This window comes from Chroicocephalus ridibundus, chromosome 1, assembly GCF_963924245.1.
Source record: "Chroicocephalus ridibundus chromosome 1, bChrRid1.1, whole genome shotgun sequence".
Taxonomy (NCBI): Eukaryota; Metazoa; Chordata; class Aves; order Charadriiformes; family Laridae; genus Chroicocephalus; species Chroicocephalus ridibundus.
Genome location: NC_086284.1, coordinates 61,049,907 through 61,070,925, shown reverse-complemented (window position 1 = coordinate 61,070,925; position 21,019 = coordinate 61,049,907). Strand labels below are relative to the sequence as shown.

General features: G+C 45.6%; 1 protein-coding gene across 2 annotated transcripts in view; it reads right to left on the bottom strand.

Annotated features, from left to right (window-relative positions):
- Positions 1 to 18,132, bottom strand: part of CLYBL (citramalyl-CoA lyase) — a 178,023-nt gene extending 159,891 nt beyond the window's left edge. For both annotated transcript variants that reach the window (XM_063336985.1, XM_063336992.1), the window contains exon 1: positions 18,026 to 18,132. In XM_063336985.1, the coding sequence (XP_063193055.1) occupies positions 18,026 to 18,084 (59 nt within the window). In that variant the 5' untranslated portion in view covers positions 18,085 to 18,132. The remainder of the gene's footprint in view (positions 1 to 18,025) is intronic.
- Positions 18,133 to 21,019: the final 2,887 nt, after the last annotated feature.

Sequence of the window (21,019 nt, the reverse complement as noted above, 5' to 3'; positions counted from 1 at the left end):
ACATTTTGTCCCAGGACTTTAAAAGTTAAAGGCATAGTTCTGCCAATTGTGAGATGCCCCATCCAGCACAGACCACCCACAACTACTGATTTTCCATCTGGTGAACAAAACAGACATCTCCCTAATTATTTTTAAAAAGGTTTTTTTTCCTAACATACTTCCTTTATTTGTCTGTGACCTGGAACTTAATGGAAAACCTGGTAGATGCCAACCTCATTTCTTGTAATGAAGCATCTTATTTTCCCTACTTTAAGCATGCTTATTTAAAGGCTGTTTAATAGAAAGTTATTACCTAAGCCGATCTTTGATAGGACCTGAATTACTAAATAGTTTGAAATTAGAGCAACTTTATATCGAACACTAAACATTCTAGTTAAATATTAACCATTAAAAGTTCTTCCCTTAAACTAGTATATTAAAACAGAAAGCAATGAGGTTTACAGTCTCATATGCTGGGTTCCCATATTGCCAGTGTCAAAATTTATGCCTTTTTTCAGCAATATGGTTGCCATTGCCAGCACCACGCTTATAAATGCCAACTGTAATTAAAATCTGGCACCTTACACAAGCATTAAACACGCTTAAAGATTAAAAAAAAGAAAATCTTTATTTTAAAATACTCCTTGCAGTGTATGCAGGCTTAAAAAAAAGTTCTTCTTCTGCCAGTTTTAGAAACATCACAGAAAAAAAAAAGGTCCAAGTTGTCCTGAAAATCGGTCTGGAAAAAAACCTATATACTGTGCTAATCTTTCATTGTGGATGCATATGAGACAGAGATGGCAAAACCTGGATTTTTACTTGAAAAGGACTACAAAGAAATAGCATATTTAAAAATCTGGACCCTGGTCAGACACACAGGGCAGGTAATACACAGCCTTTACCTCTGCATCCTTTACAATGGCTGTTATTGTTCAATAAACACATAAAGCCTCATGGCTGTCACGGTGAATGCCCAAGCAGGGTCACGGACCCCAGAGCCCGACGAGGGAGACAGCAGATCATGCAGAGAGGAGCGGAGGTTGGGGTGCACCCGTAGCCTGTTCATGGTAATAGTTTTGGGGAGGTGAATGCCATCATCTAGGTTTTTCAACTGTTACGCACCCCTCGTTGCTACACCCCCATGCCCCCGGCAGTGAGCAGCGGGGCTGGGTGGCCAGTTAAGAAAATCCTCTGCTGGGCTTGTCAATGAGAGACGTGATTAAGCAGGAGGCTCCTGCAGGCTCAGGACGTATAGACAAAACATACAGGACTACCATGGGCAATAACCATGGGGAAAAGTGGGAGCTGGGGAAACAGGCCATTTTTCCCAGCAAAATTTCCAGCCATAAATCCCTTTTCTACTTACTAATAGGCTACTTCTAAGTTACATGGCTGGCTTATGGACCTGCTGAAGATGAGGAACCTACGTTCATGAGAGGTTAAAACCTAAAGAAGCTACCCATCAAGGCACACAGCAGCGGGTGCACAAATAGTATGGGGCTGCAGCACCCCGAGATTTGCTTCTTGGTCTGGCAGCACTGCACCAAGCGCTTGTCTCTATTGCTCTGGTCATTCATCCTGGCTAGGAGGTGAGGAAGAGCCAGGCAGCCATGCTGCCAAGTAAGTATTGGAGAGGGACCACCTCTTGGAAACTTAGCACTGTTCACGGACTCTGCTGGTGGGGCAACGGGGCAGCCTAACCATTGCCAAATTGATCTTTTAAATAGTCAGCAACAGAAAGCGGTGTTTTTTCAAAGCAAGTTGATGAATTAGCATTTACAGGAACAGCTTCCAATGCGACCAGCAGATGGAGAGGAAATATAATGGTGTCCGTCTCAAAGTTTGAGACACCAAAGACCAACAGCAGCAGGACTCGGTGTCTTTGAAGCAAAGGCGTGATGACCGAGACACTCTCTGTCCTGTCCTCCATATCTCATTCTGCTTGTGCCTGAAGCAACGTTTTTCTCGTGATCCTATTGGCAGAAGAGGTAATTAAATTTCATTGTGGGGTTTCTCATATACCAAATGTTTATGGACAGGCCTGAAAATGTTATTCTCCCATATTCCTGACATCATGTTCTTGGCTGAATTTCTGGATCCGTATGTCAAGTTTGCACTTACGTTAATTTTCACTTGTAGGTACCTCAGTTATTGATGACTTTCAGCAGGATGAAATCTTTCAAGCCACTTATTTTAAAATAATGAGTTAAACTACTAAGCGGGAAACCTTGAGTTAAATAATTAATCTGGATCTTGTTTTCCCATTTAAATGTTTTAGTTATTTTCTTGGAGAAAGGTTAATTCTCAGTTTGTAACCACTCAAGTATGTTGCTTTGTAACTAAATATAGCTTTTACACTAAATTTGGCACTTCTTATTGCTAGCCAGAAGGACAGAGTAGCTCCACTGATACATATTTAAGCTTCTCTATACCTCATTACACATTTTTTCAGATTAATTTTACTGCTTTTGTTAGAAAATCATGTATGGCACAATTCTTATTTACTAGCTGATCCCTTTGTGTTTACTTACGATTTACGTGTCTTTGGATGGAAACTTGAATGCAACTTAAAATGCAGTGAGACGGTTTATCAGTTGCATAGCACTGTCTTAAAGAGGCTAGACTTTTAAAGAAAATTGTGGTTTGATTTGAAAATTGATCTATTAAAATAACTCGGTATTAGCTAGAATTAGCACCCATCTAGTCTTTGGTCATAGTATCCTTCAATATTGTAGTATTAGCAAATCTAATCCTCTCATAATTAGCTTTTATTCACAGATTGGTAGAGAAGAACAAGTTTTTCTGCTTCTTTCAACTCCCAATTGTTCGAGTTTGAATAAATTAGTCATTTAACTGAGCTAATTGAATATATTGAAGAAAATATTCTCTTGGTACTTGCATAAGAGACTACTGATCTCAAAAGCCAACTTAGTACTTCAAACACCTCAGGTTTCCAGAGTTTAGGCAGTGACTTCCATAAGTTCAGTAGTCTGACTCACAACCTGGAAGCATTGTTTCTCTCTTTTTTGTTATTTTTTTATGATTTAAGCAGATTACAGTAAGCTTTGGCCTTGGCATAATTAGTAGATGGATTTTTAAGAAGAAATACACTCAGCATAAATTTTGAGAACTGTTTTTCTTATTTATTTCTTGATCACTTAAGTTTTTACTCATCTCATTGACACAGGGTTCAGCTCTTTGCTTACCATTCAGTTCCAGAATTATTTTTTTTAATGGAGGAAGGTGCCAGCATTACCATTACTAGTGGCAGAAAGCAGCGAGACCTACATCTCAAATATTTTATACAAAAATGACAGAAAATAAATATTTTTATTAATTATAGAACTGGCTGAAAGTGGTATGAAGAAGAAACTGGAAATGTCTGAAGTGTTAAAAATCTTCAATGTCTTTCTCTTCTAAACTAACTTTCTTCATGGTTGTGGGGCAAAGACATCCTGCAGCAGACCCTGATTGCAACAGATGAATCAGGGAGCGGGTGAATATTTCAGTCTCTGAAGTCAAGACCTCCAGACATCTTTGAAGTCTGCAGTATCAGAAAGGCCCAAACTGTTGCTGGTTTCCCCTCAGAAGTTCATATTTGGTTTGAAAACATTTAGTTTTGCCATTAGCATTGCATAATGAATGTGTGATTTTATGTAGTCACACATTACGATAACAAATCTAAACCACCATGTCCTCATTTTTCTTTTTTAGATTCTCCCATTTGTCAGTTGTGTTTGAAGATCAGTAGATCATTTTCCAGGCAAAAATCGTCAAAGAAACTGCTAAAAATACTCTATAGCTGCCCCCCAAAACGCAGCCCTTTGATAGAATATTCATTTTCTGGTCTATCTTGTTCAGGAACATCGGTGCTGCGTTGCTGTGGGATGACAACCTGCTAATGACATGTGTCTTAGATAATGATATCAACCTTAAAGTTGACTTAACAGAACTCTGTAATCATTTCAGACATACTCAAAGGAAATCTATGACTGCATAAAGACAACAGTGGGCTTCAATTTTGGTTTAGCAATTCAAAATCTTGAAATGCAAGTCACCTTTCTTGCTCCGAATACGCCTTTGTGCAAGCAGTGTGTTTTCCTTTATTTTTACTGTATAGGACAGGGGCTTTCATAAATTCCAAATGTGTCAAATTACTGACAAGCTTTTCTGTATTCTAAGATTCCATACTGGAATGAAAAAAATAGGAAACGCCATGCCACTTTTTGGTAAGTAATTTTCATTTCTTTCCAGCATTCCTCTGAGTACAGATGAAGGTGAAGTAAGGCAGGAGCTTTGGGCTCGACAACACTCACGTGTATTTATCAGGAAAGGCAAAGTATGTGGGTGGAAAGTAGATTCTTTGATTTTTAGCCCTAGAAAGCTCCATAGCATCAAAAGCTCTGACACTAGGGTTTTGCATCTTCAGACAGAAGTGATCCAATGCAACCAAACTTCTAGAGAGCTGATATGTGGACCCAGTCTTGCTGGGAAGAAAGAAACTTTTCCTCCTAAAATGACACTCTTCCTCCTTATGTAGGCAAAGGGGGAAAAAGACCAATTCTACCGCTAACATCTCTGTAGAGCACCATAGCCTTCACCCTAAGATGGGCACTGTTGAGCACCCCTGTGCTTCATGGAAGTATGGAAGTAACTAGTGTCAACTGGTCAGCAGACAGCACACGAGTCAAATTTTCATCCACACTGAAAGATGTGGATATACTTAAGGCATGACAAAAGTAAACACACACATGGCAAGAGAGGGACTCTCAGACTGAAAGAGTTCCATGGGTGAGAAAATGTAGTTAACCAACAGCAAAAACAAAAGAGGAGGGAAACCCCTCTCCCTCCCAAGGACAGAGACCAACATCCTGCAGCAACACACTGACAGAGATGGTTGGACATTTTGGTGTTGGGCTGCCTTTTGCAGAGCAGTGACTGGCACCACCAAAATTTGTCTGACCAGCTTCCATACGGCATGTGAGTGTACCTGTACAACAGCTCTGCTGGGCTGACAGATATATGAAAGTAGATGAAAGAGTTAAGAGCAGAAAAACCCAGAAGGAGATGACTGGCCCCCTGGAATATGAGCTTTGCTGATCCAACACCACTAACTTTCAGAAAAGTTTAAAAAATAACTGCAGAAGATTCCTGCAAAGACAAAATGGAAATCCAAGGAAAGGACCAACATGGGAGGAAAACCCAGAATTATGGTCTCTTGTAGGTGTGATACCTGAACAGATTAAGCTAAATTAGACACAGTGTTCTTACATCATCTTGAGATAACCTCTCTTGAAAAAGGCCACCACAGGAGCTTATTTCTGAATAAATAAGAAACACCAGAGACACAATGTGTAACAAAAAAAACACCTCTCATAAAAAATGTCATTGTATACTTTCAATGGCATTGTATATTTTCAATATCACTGCATATTTTCATTATTTATGGGTACTATGAGACATCTATCTCAAGAAGTAAGTCAAAGTATGGCACAGAAGGAACGACTGCTTTTGGAAAATCATGTACCACCTCTTCTGCACTGAACCTCCAGTGAAGCACTGCAAAAGCTCTGCCACGTGGGTCTTGGGCAAAGCTAGCACATCAGGCAGAGGGAGTGCCATCCAACGCTGAATTGTTTAATACGATGTCATGTCACTTTTCCTGTGAATTAAGCTAGAATAAGATTTATTTCATGTTTTGAAATCTGGCTGGAGGAGAGAGGGACTCCAGAGCAGCAGCCCATGCTCAGAGTCCATGCTATTTAATTTGATTTTGGCAGGTAAGTAACAACTGCGATTTTTTTTACTATTCAACAGATGTTGGCTGGTTATGGTGAAACCACCAGAAAGGTCAAAAACCTGAATGTGCTTACAAATTAAAACTGCCTTCTCATACTCATGACTATTACTCGTCTGCTCTAGGTTGAGACACGGCTATGTGAAAAAAATCTTGAATTTCCATTGTCACTGAAGCAGCTGTGCCATGAGCAGAAAACCTCAGGCTGCTGAAGGGGTGCTCATCTGCAACCTTTTACAAGCCCTAAAAACGCACACAAGTTTTCAAAAAGTGAAGATGAATTAAGTGTTTTGCTTTGCACTATTCCTGTTGGAGTTCTATTCTGCTTCTAATACTACTCTAAAGCTCTTTTCATAAGCTTACTGTTCTTCTCACAACACAGCACACCAAGAATGATTAAAATCCGAATAAATCTTCTTTGTTATTTTCCATAATTTACCTATTTATCTGAAGCCATGTGTTCCTTAGGAGAAATGGCAACACATATTGGTTCCTTTTTGCCCAAGCAAAATAGAAACACTATGTATAATATTTCATTATATCATAAACTTTGGTAACCAGTATCTTCCTTCAGGAAAAACCACACGTGTTGGTTGCCCTCTGCCTTTAACAGGAACACATGGGTTCCAACTGGCTGCCATTAAACTTCAGGCTTTAAAACCTACAAACAAACATACGGTAGAAGTTAAATTATGCACTGCTGCTAAATTTGCCGTGTGTACTGCACTGTCTGAAACAGTGTTAACGGTTCAACATTTAAACAAAAAAATAAACAAGCAAACAACCAAAAAAAAGGACAAAAAAAGCATCATCTGGAGACTGAATTTTTTATCTGCTGCATCCCATTTCCCCTTGTTTAACTGTCTGTCCATACTAAGAACATTGCAACCAGCCAAGAATTCAAGTGAATTGTATCAGTGAGATGATAAATTTTGGGACACAATCCAATGGGAGCCTTTTCTTTATGTTCCGAGCAGTAAAGCTGCTGTGGGGTGAGGTGGGAGCAGGCAGCAAAGCGAGGGGTTGAGAAGGGAACTGGCCATTAACTTATCAGTTCCAGGCCTTGGCTTTCTAATTGACAACCTCAGGGCTACTTTCATCACTTGTCGACTTCAAACCCACACTCAATTTTTCCTTTAGATAATGATGCAACTATAATATAATGGTGTTTCTGACATATTGCAGCGTGTAGCAGTAGGAAGATTTCCTCAGTAGCTTAGTTTAACAGGAAAGGAAGAAAACCCCAACTGTTAAATGGTTTTCACATCTATCAGCCTCTCAAAGAAACAGTTAGTAAGAAAACGGATTTTATAGTTCCAGTATGCTGAAGTCACTATTTGGTACTGACCCAACCCAAAACCCCTTCGGTGCTTTAGTATTGCTACAGATTTAACAAAAAATAAGCAAACGTTTAATGCAATAAGCCTGCAAAGCATGCAATCATATATAAAGCCTAAATAAATGGACCCACAAAAATTAGAAATGCACTGCAAATTAGAGAACTTAAATGAAAAGTACCACAAAAAATGTCATTAAAAATACACTGACAACACGCCATCTAGAAATTGAATGTCCTTCACAAAGAAAATACAGGAGCAGCAGAAATGCTACCACAAATACATCCCTACAGAGAGCTGGAAAACCCTGACTCCCATCCTCCCACAGAAATCCAAGCGGTCTGCTGAAGGCAGCCAGACCATTTGTAAAGAGTAAGGTACTCAGGTAAGTATGTTTATCACATTTTGACCATAAAGAAAAAAAATAAATAAATGTTGTCAAGTTACAGCATGTCCACAGGCAACAAAGCACCTGGCTCTAACATAAACAGTCACATAACTGCCTTTTAATAGTGGATATAAAGGTTTGAGTCCTGCAGTCGACTCTGCAAAGGCCCTGGGGTCATACTAAACTCAGTGCACTGGCTGGGGCCCCGAGCACGTCAATCTGGGCAACAAAAGCAGCATCAGAAAATGGAATAATAGCAATACACTTCTGAAGCACAGCCGCTTCCCTGGCTCCTACGTGATTGACGCATGGAGAGACAACAGTTTGGGTACTGTGCCATATAGCCAGTTGCTGCTGAAACCAACATGCATAAAGATGCAGGTATTGAATTAATAAAGCAAAGGCGCTGCAGGCAGACCTGACATGCCACCAGCTCTTGTCTTCACTAGAACTTAGGCTCTGATGGTGCAAATTGGCATTCAAGGAACTTCAGTCATAGGGTGTTAATGAGGCCGTGAAGAGTTGGCTTACGTTGGCCAGACTAGAAGAGTTCAGCCCCAGCCATTTAAGATTACAGATACAGATGCCTCATTTCTAGGCAGCAATTGCTGCTTTTTGGTCATAAACTTAAAATAGATTGCTCTAAGTCTCATTTGAGGGGTAACAGGGGAGCACGCAGGGAAAGCAGTACCTCCTCTGAGAATATACACTGGACTCAACGTTTCCTTAGGCTGCCGCTCTAGTGCCTTTCAGGCTTTCTGGGTCCATAAAGCTGCAGCGTATTCTGTATTTCGCAGACTACATTGCCTGTTTAGAGCCGTAACAGTCAGTTTTATGAAGACTGGGTATGCTGGCTTATCACCCACTCTATCGAAGACCTCTCTTCATTTCAAGTGCTGTGCAGGCTGCTACTCCTTCTCAAAAAACGCCTGGCCCGCATAATGGGCAAAGGTTACAGGTTGCAAAATATTACTAAAAAGTCAGGATAAACCTATTTTATAGCCAAATTAGCAGCTCAGCAAAAGAGCAGGCTGTAGCAGGAAAGATGATAAGCCCAACAGCTGGGCGCTACAAGTGATAAGGATTTTACTGGGATCATTTACCGGGACGTTTTGGTGTTTTTTTGGACAAAAGAGATATCAACACAAGAAGTGTGAAAAAGCAGGCTATTACATCAACGTTTAGAGGCAGGTGTTTTTCCATTTTTTTAAACCCAGTCCCCACCACCTTTGCAATTTTGCCACTCCAAGGCTGCAGGCAGCAGTACAAACCGGTTCCCTTTCAGGGTTCGGAGTGCGGGTTTTACAAGCCTGTTTTGCCTTCCTGCAGGCACTTTGAGCTTATAAATGGCACCTTTCAGTGTCCTGAATTATGAAGGGCAGCTAGTCCCGAATTCTCCTGTCGCTTAATGATCTCACATAAAATGAGGTCCACAAAACTTTTATTACCGCTGCAGTTCAAATTTGCAGGTGAAGAACCACCAGGGAAAGGATGCGGACATGTCTCTTGCTTTTGCTCTCCTAATTTTCCAGGTGCAAGAAAGTTTCCCACTTGGGCTCGAACAATTAGTTAACTCTCACAGTCGAAGCCTGACCTAAACAAAAAGACTGCAGTATGTTACCCCGATAAGCACTGGGAAAATACGAGGGGAGACCACTTGAGAGCAACACACACTAGCATCAAATTTAGGTGAAAAAGATTTAGGTTAAAAAACCCTATCTAAGCATTTATTTATTGTCTTTTGTTTTCCAACTAATTTTATTCACTTATCACCACTAAGTATACCTGACACTCAAGAATAATACATAATATTTAATTAAAACATGAATTGGTTTCTCCCCTATTCTGGTAATAACATCCGATGTTTGGAAAACATACTGTACCTCATCAGTCCGAATAAAAATCCAAAAGAAAGTCTTTCCAGGAAAAGAAAGCATTTTGTTTGTTACAAATTACTTCTGTATTTATATAAAGATTTAACGATTCATAGCATGCCAAATACAGTGCTAATGAGCTTTGGGTTGTGTTTTTCATTTTTGTTTGAATTTTTTTTTCTGCTAAAAACAATTACTAGAGGCCATTCAAATGCCACTGCATAAACCAGGAAACCTAGTAAAACTGTAGGTAAAATTGGCATTTTGTTTCAAGCGTGGCTCAGGAGTCCAATTCGCTTGTTGGCAACCTGTATATTTCAAATAGGACTTGCATCTCCTCCAAAAAGGAAGCCAGGTAAGATGCTTTCAAAGAACACATTTACAACATTCATTAACAAAAAACAAAAATTAAAGAGCATAACCTCACCATTTCATTCCCACTTTCCAAGGATGAAGCATCTTAGCCTTTCTGCTTTCTTCTCCACTTTCCAGTGAAAGGTAGATAAATTAGCAGAAATATAAGCTCTTCATTCTCAGTATCTCTTTAGAGGATACACGTGTCCATAGGAGCTTAAAAACCTTCCTAGGGAGCATCATTAATCTTGCTCCTAACAGCACAGAATTTTTAAAGCCTATTAAAACATTGTCAAGTCATAGCTGTGTTAGTCTTGCTTTATTGTGACCTGGTTTCAAGAAACAAACAAAAAATCAGTGGAAATTTTGCCCAATTATCTTTCATTGTTCGGTTATGCAGATCACTGCCCACCTCAACTACTAACTAGATATCAAACATCGTCCTTGACAACAAACCTTGACATCTACCACACAGAATCATACAATAGTTTGGGTTGGAAGGGACCTTTAAAGGTCATCTAGTCCATCACCCCTGCAATAAGCAGGGACATCTTCAACTAGATCACACACTGATGCTTCTCTCTAATGGAAGTTCTACTTTGACCCTGCTTTCTCCAGCCTCTCCACTTCTGCCTCAGGGCCTAAGAAGACTTTCAGAAACCTAAAAATAATTCAAACTGCCTTTCGCACGGGGTGCAGCGCTCCTGCCTGGCTGCAGCCGAGCTGCTGCCCATTTACACCACCGCAAGTCGAGACACTATCAATCCCTTGGACTTCAGTCTTCCAAGTAACACGTGCGTTACTCCAAAGGCTTTCGGATGGCTTTTTAACTGAAAACATCCAGGATGTTGGGCGTTTTAACAAATCATCATAGCTATTGCCTAGCAGCTGATAAGACTAACGTTAATTAACGTTGCCAGGAAATAGAAGTAATTCTGTGATGAGCTAGTCTTATTATGCCCATATTCAATATTTTCTCTCCTTTCTTTGAAAAGCATTTCACCAACTTAAAAAAAACCATAACAAACAACCCCCCACTCCCCAACAGATTGAGCAAGTGAAAGATATTCACACCAACTAACCCCACTCTCCACTTCAACCCCCAAAAATCCCACTGACAATATCAAGAGTGGGGAATCAAACCCCTTTATTACTGAGTCCGCAGCAGATAAAGCAGCAATTGTGGTTATACAGTATTGGAAGTGTAGCTACAACATAGCGTGACAGCTTGTTAGTGTTGAAAATATATAAGCTCTTTGTAATTGTGCCTTTGGAATGCCATCTGTCTTGAATTAACGTCCACCTGGGATCATGTTTCGATGACCAATATGGACAGATTACTGGAACTTTAAAACCTCGCTTTCTTTGTAATTGACATTTAAACTGTTTGAAGTTTCTCATTAAGTCCTTTTTTACAAATTAGGTGCAGATGTATAAAGCTAAATGTACAGTACTAAGGGAAATTAGGTCACCTGAAAGCTCAATAATAAAATGTATCAACTGTTTAAGTGCAATGAGTACATTAAAATTTAGAGATCAACTTTATGCCCCAAATTCTTCAAAGTTTCATCATTTCCCTTTCATCGCTGCAGAGCCCCTGATGCCAACCATTTTTAATTAAAATGGCAGAGAAGAAAGCGGGTTTGGCTGCTCAGCCCGTGACAACAAGTCAACCCCGGCCCGCAAAGGGCTGGAGAAGGCAAGGCAGGCAGCCGCCCCGATGCCTGTTTCACGGGGACCAGCAAATCCTATTTACGCCAGTGACGCTTGGAGATTTAAAGGGCACAGGGAGACTGAGAGGTAAATATAGCACTGACAAGAAAATAAGGGAACAATTACGAAGGAGACTTGTTCAACACCCGTGGGGCTCGGTAACCACACAACTGACCTCCACACCCACTTGCAGTCGAAGTTCTGCAGACCTACTGTGCTCCACAGCCTTGCAGGGCAGAAGAGGGAAGCATGAAAAGGGCAGCGGCTGAAGAAATATCTCCATAGGCAGCCCAGCTGACAAAGGAAGGGTGAATCTCTTATTTCCTCTCTCCAGATGAGGGGGTTTGGAACTCAGGGAGGCGTGAGAAAGGGATCCAGGAGAGACCACCACTGGGAGCCCACCTGACCCGTGGAGAACGGGAGCAAACACCACACTGGGGATTCAAAAGACAACCAGTTCATCAGCAGAAACCCTACAAAGCTCCTAGCATCAAGGGGCTTTTACCTGCCAGAATGACTCGTAAGAGAAGAGGCTTCAAGTACAGCAGCCCGATCTCCCAGAAAGGCATGAAAACCCCAGAGCCCATTCACCCAGCTTTTATGAGTAGGCAAGAAAAGCTGCACAGGTGTATGAAGGCTCAATGCTGGAAGGCACCCAGCACCCCCCAAGGGAACAAGCATGCTCCTTCCCCATGCAGGGCCAAGGACCAGGGGTGATGCTGGGCCTCAAAGATGACATCCCACAGTTGGCGGCATTTAAACTCAATGTGATCATGCAGGTTTGGTGGAAGGTCCGTTAACCCTCTCTCCCAGGGAAAGGTCTCCCGGGATAAATTAGGACACTGCCTACATAAAATGCACAACTGCAAATCCTTTTGGCACCAGACCTAGCATGATGGTTCTTGAAATGACGCCAGGAGGTGTAACCTGGCTCCCTGCTCGGAAGCATGGAGGTGTGATGGAAGAAGCGGTCTTCTCTTAAAAGCTGGTAAACAAGATGAACATGGTCAATCAGATCTTTTTTCTTGTGCTTAGGCTAAATTGTCTCCTCTTAAGCAGACTGTCTTCAGTACCTTTAGTTATTACAATGATTTTAAAAGCTTTTCGTTTCACATCCCCTTATGACCCAATTCTGGCAAGCTACTAAAACTTTTTGCAGAAGTGGTGTAAACTTTCAGCTGGCTACGTTTCTGTTGCTTCCAACAAAGTGCCAAGCAGCTTTGCTGTGAAACTAGCCGTACATCCATTTGTGAGGTGAGCAGCAGATCTCACCCGATGCCAGAACAGGACAGCAATGGGTTCTGGTTTCCTTATCCACGGGCTCTTTCTCTGTGCTTATACGCATCTTCTGTTCAAGAGGGAATTTGGACAAAAATGATGTGTATTTTTAAAAGAAAAAAACTAAACCAGCCCTATGTAAGCAAATGGCAACACCTGGGAGAGAACAAACCAATACAGCACAGTAATGATGTTTTTCCAGGAGGGGACAGCCCAGTTCATTTGCAAAAGGGAATGAGACAGAGGAGTAACTCATTTGCTGCTTGTACCAAATGAGAAAGACTTCTAAGGAAAGCATATTCATACCCAATTCTGTTCTGCTCACACATTTTATGAATACCAGCTTTCATTTGGCTAACAGGTCTGTAAAGGCACATACAGGACTGGGCAGGACTGTCCAGAACCGTGTTAGCTTTAAGCAGACTAGTTGAGGTGCCAGCAGTGATTAGCTGGACACGCTCGGCTTTGCACCCTGCTTCTCATTAGCATTAATTAGCCAGCATCATACCTCTACGGCTGCCAGGACGAGGACTGGCTCAGGCAGTAGTTTCACAGTCCTTAATGCCGAGTATGGAGTTGCCAGAGTGCACAACGGGGAGCTTATGTCGGCCCCGTGTCTTTCTGCCAAGGGCAGAGGCGAGTGGAGACCCGGTTCAGCAGAAAGCTGAAGCAGCTTTAAGACAGGTAATACCTCCTTTGGCATAAGGCCTCCCAACATGACTTTAACCTGCCAACAACGTTTGAGTGAATTTGAAACACCAGAGCTAAAGTTCAGATTCATCACGTGCTTCACTTGACCTAGCAGCAGCGGCTGACGAAAGGCTCCCATCGTCCACACTCCCTCACGCGTGGCCTGGTGATGGTGGTTGCAAGGTAAGCTGAGGCTCCACCAGGTACAGCCACAGCGAGAGGATCGCAACGCCAGGGACTTGATTACTAGTGCTCAAGGTGTCCCCTCCCTCCCCACTATCAGGTTCTCACCTCGCCAGCAACACAACATTGGTTTAGGTGAACCAAAGTGACCTTGTAGAAAAGCAGATTCTGCAGATACGGCTCAACAGTTCTGCCAGGTAAAGTGGTTTTATCACTAGAAAGTCACACTTTCAAATAAATTTCACCCTGAGGCCATAATCTCAAAAGACACGCTTAAAAATGTGTAGAACATAAAATGAGTGATTTTTTTTGTTAGAGGTTCAGGAAAGAAATCCCTCATGGAATTAACACTTTATTGATATTCTTGGTTATAGCTCTACACGCACCGAGCAGGATAAGCTACTGCTAAGGACCACAATTCGTGTCTATCCATTTAAACGTTGCAACAAAGAATGAAACTATTTCACAACTAACAAAGAGGAGCCCTTTAATTTGCAAGAACAATTTCAGCTCTCATTGCATTAGCACCCTCCAGTGTCCGATCCATGAAAAACATCATCATCACTAATTTGCCAAGTGGACACAAACTCGGAGCGTGAAACACTACGGAGCAGCAGTGGAGTCCTGGGAGGGAAGATGGCAATCAGAGACAAGAGAAGAAACTCCTAATGCTAGAAATTTTAGACGACATAGGCGCAGTCCCTGAAGATCTGATACAGGGTTATTACTGATTCTGTATTATCTCCTGTGCAGAGGTTCGTCAGGCCTCACCACACCACGAAAATCTGGTGTGCCCATTTTGGTGACAGAGCCACAAGAAGCAGCACTCTGCCGGCAGCTCTTCTCAAGCTCTTGTGTTCATAGCAGACGTGCTGGTGTCTGCACCTTTGGCACGACAGGCTCTATGTGCCCACATGGTATATTCTGTACTCTGCAGCACTCCGCTGAGATGTGAGCTTAACAATGCTGCTTTTGATTGATTTGGTGTGGGCATGTGGGTATACCTCTGCTGGAATACACCATGGAAAAGAAATACACATAAAAAAATCCCTCATACTTGCATGAAGCACTTGGGTAGCTGAGGGCACACAGGTGATCATGCTTACATGTGCTGTGCTCTTCTCTCACACTAAAAACATCAAGCAAAGGGCCCTTCATAAAGATCTGTCATCAAGAAAGTTTTTATCATCGATGCTTTACTGCAACATTGTCTTTAAAAGAACATTTGAAGCTCTTAAGAGCAACAACAACAGAAAGAACAGTTGTATTTGTTATTAAAAAACAGCTGGAAGGAGTTCTTTTGAACTTTTTCCAACAAGACAAAAATTTTTCCCAGGCAGCAAAAGCCCAAAAGGCTCTGGAATGTCACAAGTGAGCAAAACCAGCTCTGGATACCGTAGGTTTCGCCTGCTTGCTAACAACACAAATACTCCATCCACATTCTCACGGCAGCACTGCACAGCGGCTCTGCAGGGGCAGCAACATCCTCATGAGGAGAAGATGTCAGCAGCTGGAAAGGCAGCCACACCGCATCGGAGGTACCTGCTGTAATTAGGGTCCCAGCCCAACAGCATGGCAACAAGCACTGTGGGACCCAGGCATCAGGGTCCGGACCCCAGCAGGACCTGTCAACTCCTGCAAAAGACCTGGGAGCTGCTAATTAAATCCAACCAACACATGCATCCATTAGTGACATCTGAAGTCATCCCTGTATTTTCCCTCCCCACTGCACCCAGCTACACGGCTGCCCAGTTCCAAGGTGAGCAAGGGCTCCTCATGCCCCAACCGGATGTGGTCTGTGACCGCTTTGATGCCCCAAATTCTGCAGTCTCCACCTGTGTGATGGCCTCTCAGGCTCCACATCAGCACTCATGACAAGGGGCAGACAGTTCGCACTGCAGGGAGGCCGTCACATCTCCTGGGAGTCAAGCGAGCGGGCTGCGGTGTTCGGCAGCCACATCCCATCCCGTGGCAGCACCAGCCAAGGAAGCCCCATCTGACCATGGCTGGAAGAGAGCAGCCTCACCGCAGGCATGCGGTCAGCCTTCTCTCCCAGCTCTGAAGGCTGCTATGCACATATAAATGTGATCATCCGATTGCTGTCATGCTGTATAGACTCCTCTTCTCCTCACAGTATAAATATTCGAAATTCCTCATGACCAGAAATACCATAGCATTTGTGATTCTGCACCAATATGGAGGTAAGGTGGGGGTGGGGGTGGGGGGAAGGCATGTATATGTGTGCATTTTCTCCAGAAACAGGCTGTAAAAGTAAGCTGAAGGAGGTAGGATGGAAAAATGACCCTGAGTGCTATGCAGGACAGTGTTACCATGGGCAAGAAAGACTGACGTGAATTTTATGAGCTCTTCACACTGCCTCTAGCACAGCACAAACCAGTCCAGCTGTCCCTGAGGTTCCCCTAGAACACCAGCATCAATATTGCGTGTCACAGTAACAACTATGTTACAGTTATTACCAACTGCATACTCTTGTCAGCCAACTATAAAATATTTACAGTATCATGGTCTCAGCAGAGACTGCAAGAATTTAAAGCTTTAAATATTAAAATGAATTAACACTTGATTGTCTGCTTAATATCAGTACTAAAAAAATTTGCTTGAAAACCTCCCTTAATTCAGCACAGACTCAACAATCAACCATCTGGCAGAAGTAATTCTCTGCCCACGGGTAATATGCGAGCACATACCTGCAGGCGGAAAGCCAGGCATCAAAACCACCCAGATCTCCAGAAGAAAGGTGTGGTGGAGCCCTCATCTTACATAGCCTATGTCACTCAGAGCCTGATCCTGCAAACTGGCCTGCGTGGGTATTGAGTGTGTACAGTGGAGCCTTTCCTAGCACCCCACCCAAAGTCCATGCCCTGACAACTATTTGGCCACCGGTGGGAAAGCGCCTGGTGATCTTCGTCCCTTTACAAGTGCATGCACGTCGCCTACATAACCCTCCCACAGCAGGGGTATGGGGACACAACACCCCTCTGGTCTCACAAGGGCCTCCCCAAGCCCAGGACAAGGGATGGTGATGGGACTGCTGATGGCCCCACTTCTGCCCACATCATGACCCATGCTTAGCTCCACTGCTTGGCTCCATCCAGGGTGGTTTATCAATGGAGGAGGCAACACAGTATTCCCTTGAAAAAAGGAAGGCCCACGGTGTGGATCCAGCACCCCTTGCCCCCCTGCCCCAATTTCCCCCTGCAGGAGATGGGGCATGGGGGCCATGAGGAGCCTGCTCAGTCAGGGGTTCAGTGCAGGTATTGGAAAGACCCAGGTCACAGAATCAGAGAATAGTTTGGGTTGGAACGGACCTCAAAGATCATCTAGTTCCAAACCCCCTGCCATGGGCAGGGACACCTCCCACTAGACCAGGCTGCTCAAAGCCCCATCCAGCCTGGCCTTGAACACTTCCAGGGATGGGGCATCCACAACTTCTCTGCACAACCTGTTCCACTGCCTCAACACCCTCACAGTAAAGAATTTCTTCTTAATATCTAACCTAAATCTTTCCGTTTAAATCTGTTACCCCTTGTCCTACTGTAACAGGCCCTGAGGAAAAGTCTATCCCCATCTTTCTTATAAGCCCCCTTTAGGTACTGGAAGGCCGCTATAAGGTCTCCCCGGAGCCTTCTCTTCTCCAGGCTGAACAACCCCAGCTCTCTCAGCCCGTCCTCACAGGAGAGGTTCTCCAGCCCTCTGATCATCTCCATGGCCCTCCTCTGGACCCGCTCCAACAGGTCCATGTCCTTCCTGTGCTGAGGGCTCCAGAGCTGGACGCAGTACTCCAGGTGGGGTCTCACTAGAGCGGCGCAGAGGGGCAGAATCCCCTCCCTCGCCCTGCTGGCCACGGTGCCTTTGATGCAGCCCAGGACACAGTTGACCTTCTGGGCTGCACTCTTCTGATCCCCCCCGGTGCAGCAGCTGTACCAAAGCCGGCAACCGGCCAAGGGCAATTTTGGGGTAAACTGAGAGAAACTCATTTCTATTTTCACGTTCCTCGCGTGCCCGAGCGCGGCCGCCACCAGCGCCCCTCACGGGGAGGCACCGGGCGGGGGCCGCCCGAAGGCGGGGAGGAAAGGCCGGTGCTCGCCCTTCCGAGGCTCCCCGGGCTGCTGCCCGGCGCGGCAGCGGCCGACCCCGGCAGCCGCCGCTTCCCCCCGGCGCTGGCGTACGGCGTAGGCGCGCGGGCCCGGCCCGGCCCCCTCAGCCCCTCCCGCCGGGCCCACCCCAGCTCCGCCGCTCCGCCTGCGGGGCTCCTCCCCACCACCCCCCCGCGGCCCGGGGAAGGGCGGGGGAGCGTGAGACCCTCCGAGCGCCGTTACCAGCGGGGCGGAGGGGGGGGGGCAGGGGCGGCGCCGGGGGTCTGTTGGTCCCGCCCCTCCCCCCCCCCCCGCGCGGCACTGGCGTCACTCACAGTCTCCGCCTCCCCAGGCGCAGCCCAGCCCGCCAGGAGATCCACGCCGCCGCCGCCATGATCGTCGCCTCGGCCCCGCCCACCGCCGCAGCCCATTGGCTAGCGCGTTCCCCGCCGCCGCGCCCCTCCTTCCCGCCCTGCTGATTGGTCAGAAGGGGGGGGAAGGAGGCGCGCCCCGCGCCACGCCCGCCACGTGCCCGAGCCGGGCGGGGCGGGGGGAGGAGCGTTGCGTCAGCGGAGGGGACGGGCGCGCGTCCCCCGCTGCCGTTACCGGCCGTTAGGTGGGGCGCGTGCCCGGGGACAGCCGTTGGGCGTCCGTTGCCCCGGGCGGGGAGGCCTCGGTCCGGGTGTCCGTTCCCTTCCCCCGCTGCCCCGGGGCGGGCGCCGCTCCTCCGCCAGGCCCCACCGGGCCAGCGGGCCTGGGCTTGGCTGCCTCAGCCTGCCTGAAACCCGTCCGGGACGGTGCGTGTGAGGGCGTCGGCGGCTCCTCGGCCAAAATCACCCCCGCCGGTGTCGCCTGTTCCCCTTCCCGGGACAGCCGTTGTGGTAGCGCAACTTCAGCCGGCCGGGTGCTGGTGTACGCATTGGTACGGCACAGAGGCGTGGCAAAACTTACTCCGCTGGGATGTGTTGGTGTGAGGCTGCCGGAGTGGGCACATACCTGGGGGAAATGCTCAACCTTAGCGGTGGGCCAGGCCCGCTGCTGCAGCAGAGGGTTTTGGCACAGGTGTCTCCAGCTTCAGGGGCTGGTTCTGGCTGGGTATGCTTCTGCTCTGTGCATCTCTGTGTGGAAATAAGTGCCAGGAAGGGAAGTGGCTCGTTCTTTCAAGAGGAGGTTAACGAGTTGTTATGGTTTGAGAAACCCACAACAATTTATTGTCGTTTAGACAATTATTCTATCACCCGATGACCCCTCCCAACATGGGAAGAGGAATCAGGGACAAACAAGGAAACATGAGGGTGGAAATATAAACAGATTTAATAGAATAAGACTAAAAAATTAACATTAATAATGTTAAAGAACCAATATTGATCCTGATACCAATATAAAATACACAAGGATTACACTCAGCCAATGCTGTCAGCAGGAAGCTGTGCACTCCCAGCAGGGGACAGCAAATGTCGGACAGTGTGAGCACTATGGCTTTGGGAGGAAGGGAAAGGATCAGGGGTCTGGCACCGGGGCAAGACGTTCTCTGGACCACCATCATCAAGACAGAGAGAGAACTGCTCAGCAAACTTTCTAATTTATATTGAATGTTCATGGTATGAAGTAATCCCGTTGGCCAGCTTGGGCCAAGTGCCCAGGTCTCGCTGCTCCTCGTCTCTGTACCTGGTGAGCTCAAAAACACTGAGACCTTGAATCCCACATACCATAGCTGGCTATAAAGTAAATATTTTCACCAATTCAGACAGTGGAGTCTTCTGAAAGTGCAGTTTTCCCAAGCATTAGAAGAGAAATTAGTCCTGTGTCGCTCAAACCAGGACAAGAGTCAAGACCAAAGGTAACATAAGAAGTAGCAGGGGAGGGGGCTGGAGAGAAACTGAATAAAAAAGGAAAGGGTCCTTAAAATGGGGCAGGGCTTCTGCCCATCTTCTTCAGTCCACAGTTAGACTGAGAACATATTTTTCCTTGCTGTGCTGCTCGAATGTGCTGGAGTGGCCACAAAGCATAATCCCAGCAAGCTCCTCCAACAATGTGGATATTCCAGCCAGGTCCTTTCTGAAGGACAGGAACTTGGATTGTGCCACCGGTCTGTCCCGTCATCTCCCATCCCTATCCTCCCACAGCTGCTGAAAAATGTTGCCCATTTTGGACGAAGTCTGGCCATGAGGGAGAGATCCCCAAGACACTCGGTTTCAACAGTTTTATAAAAACAGAAGTATAATAAAACCGCAAACCAACGCCCCAGCTCCTCGGAAGGCCCGGGCTTGATCCATGCAAATCAAGCTCAGGTCCTCATGGAAAAGCTTTTTTATTTTCTGGTGTCGTTCAGTTTTGCCATATAATTTTGTCCTTTCCCTAGTAATGAGCCTAGGGACAAAGGGCCAAGGATGGGGTGAAATCAGTAGCCCAGCTCAAGTGCATCTACACGAATGCACGTAGCATGGACAACAAACAGGATGAGCTGGAAGCCGTTGTGCAGCAGGACAGCTATGATGTAGCCGCCATCATGGAAACATGGTGGGATGACTGTCACGACTGGAATGCTGCGATGAAAGGCTATAAGCTCTTCAGAAGGGACAGGCAAGGAAGGAGAGGCGGGGGTGTGGCTCTGTACATTAGGGAATGTTTTGATTGTATAGAGCTAGAGTCCAGTGATGACAAAGTCGAGTGTTTTTGGGTAAGGATGAAGGGGAAGGGAAATAAGGGAGATGTTGTGCTGGGAGTACGCTACAGAGCACCCGGCCAGGATGAGGAGACAGATGAAGTATTCTATAAGCAGCTGGCTGACGTCTCGCAATCGCCAGCCCTTGTTCTGGTTGGGGACTTCAACTTGCCGGGTATCTGCTGGAAATATAACACAGCAGAGAGCAGGCAGGCTAGGAGGTTCCTCGAGTGCATGGAAGATGATAACTTCCTGACACAACTGGTAGGGGAACCTACCAGGGGAAGTGCCTTGCTAGACCTACTGCTCACAAACAGAGAAGGACTAGTGGGAGATGTGGTGGTCGGAGGTTGTCTTGGGTTTAGTGACCCTGAAATGGTCAAGTTTTCAATTCGCACTGATGTAAGGAGGGGGGTTAGCAAAACCTCCACCTTGGACTTCCGGAGGGCAAACTTTGTCTTGTTCAGGACACTGGTTGAGAGAGTCCCTTGGGAGACAGTCCTGAAGGGCAAAGAGGTCCAGGAAGGCTGGACGCTCTTCAAGAAGGAAATCTTAAAGGCCCAGGAGCAGGCCGTCCCGAAGTGTTGCAAGTCTAAAGGGCGGGGAAAATGGCCAGTCTGGATGAATAAGGAACTTCTGATGGGACTTAGGAATGAAAGGAGGG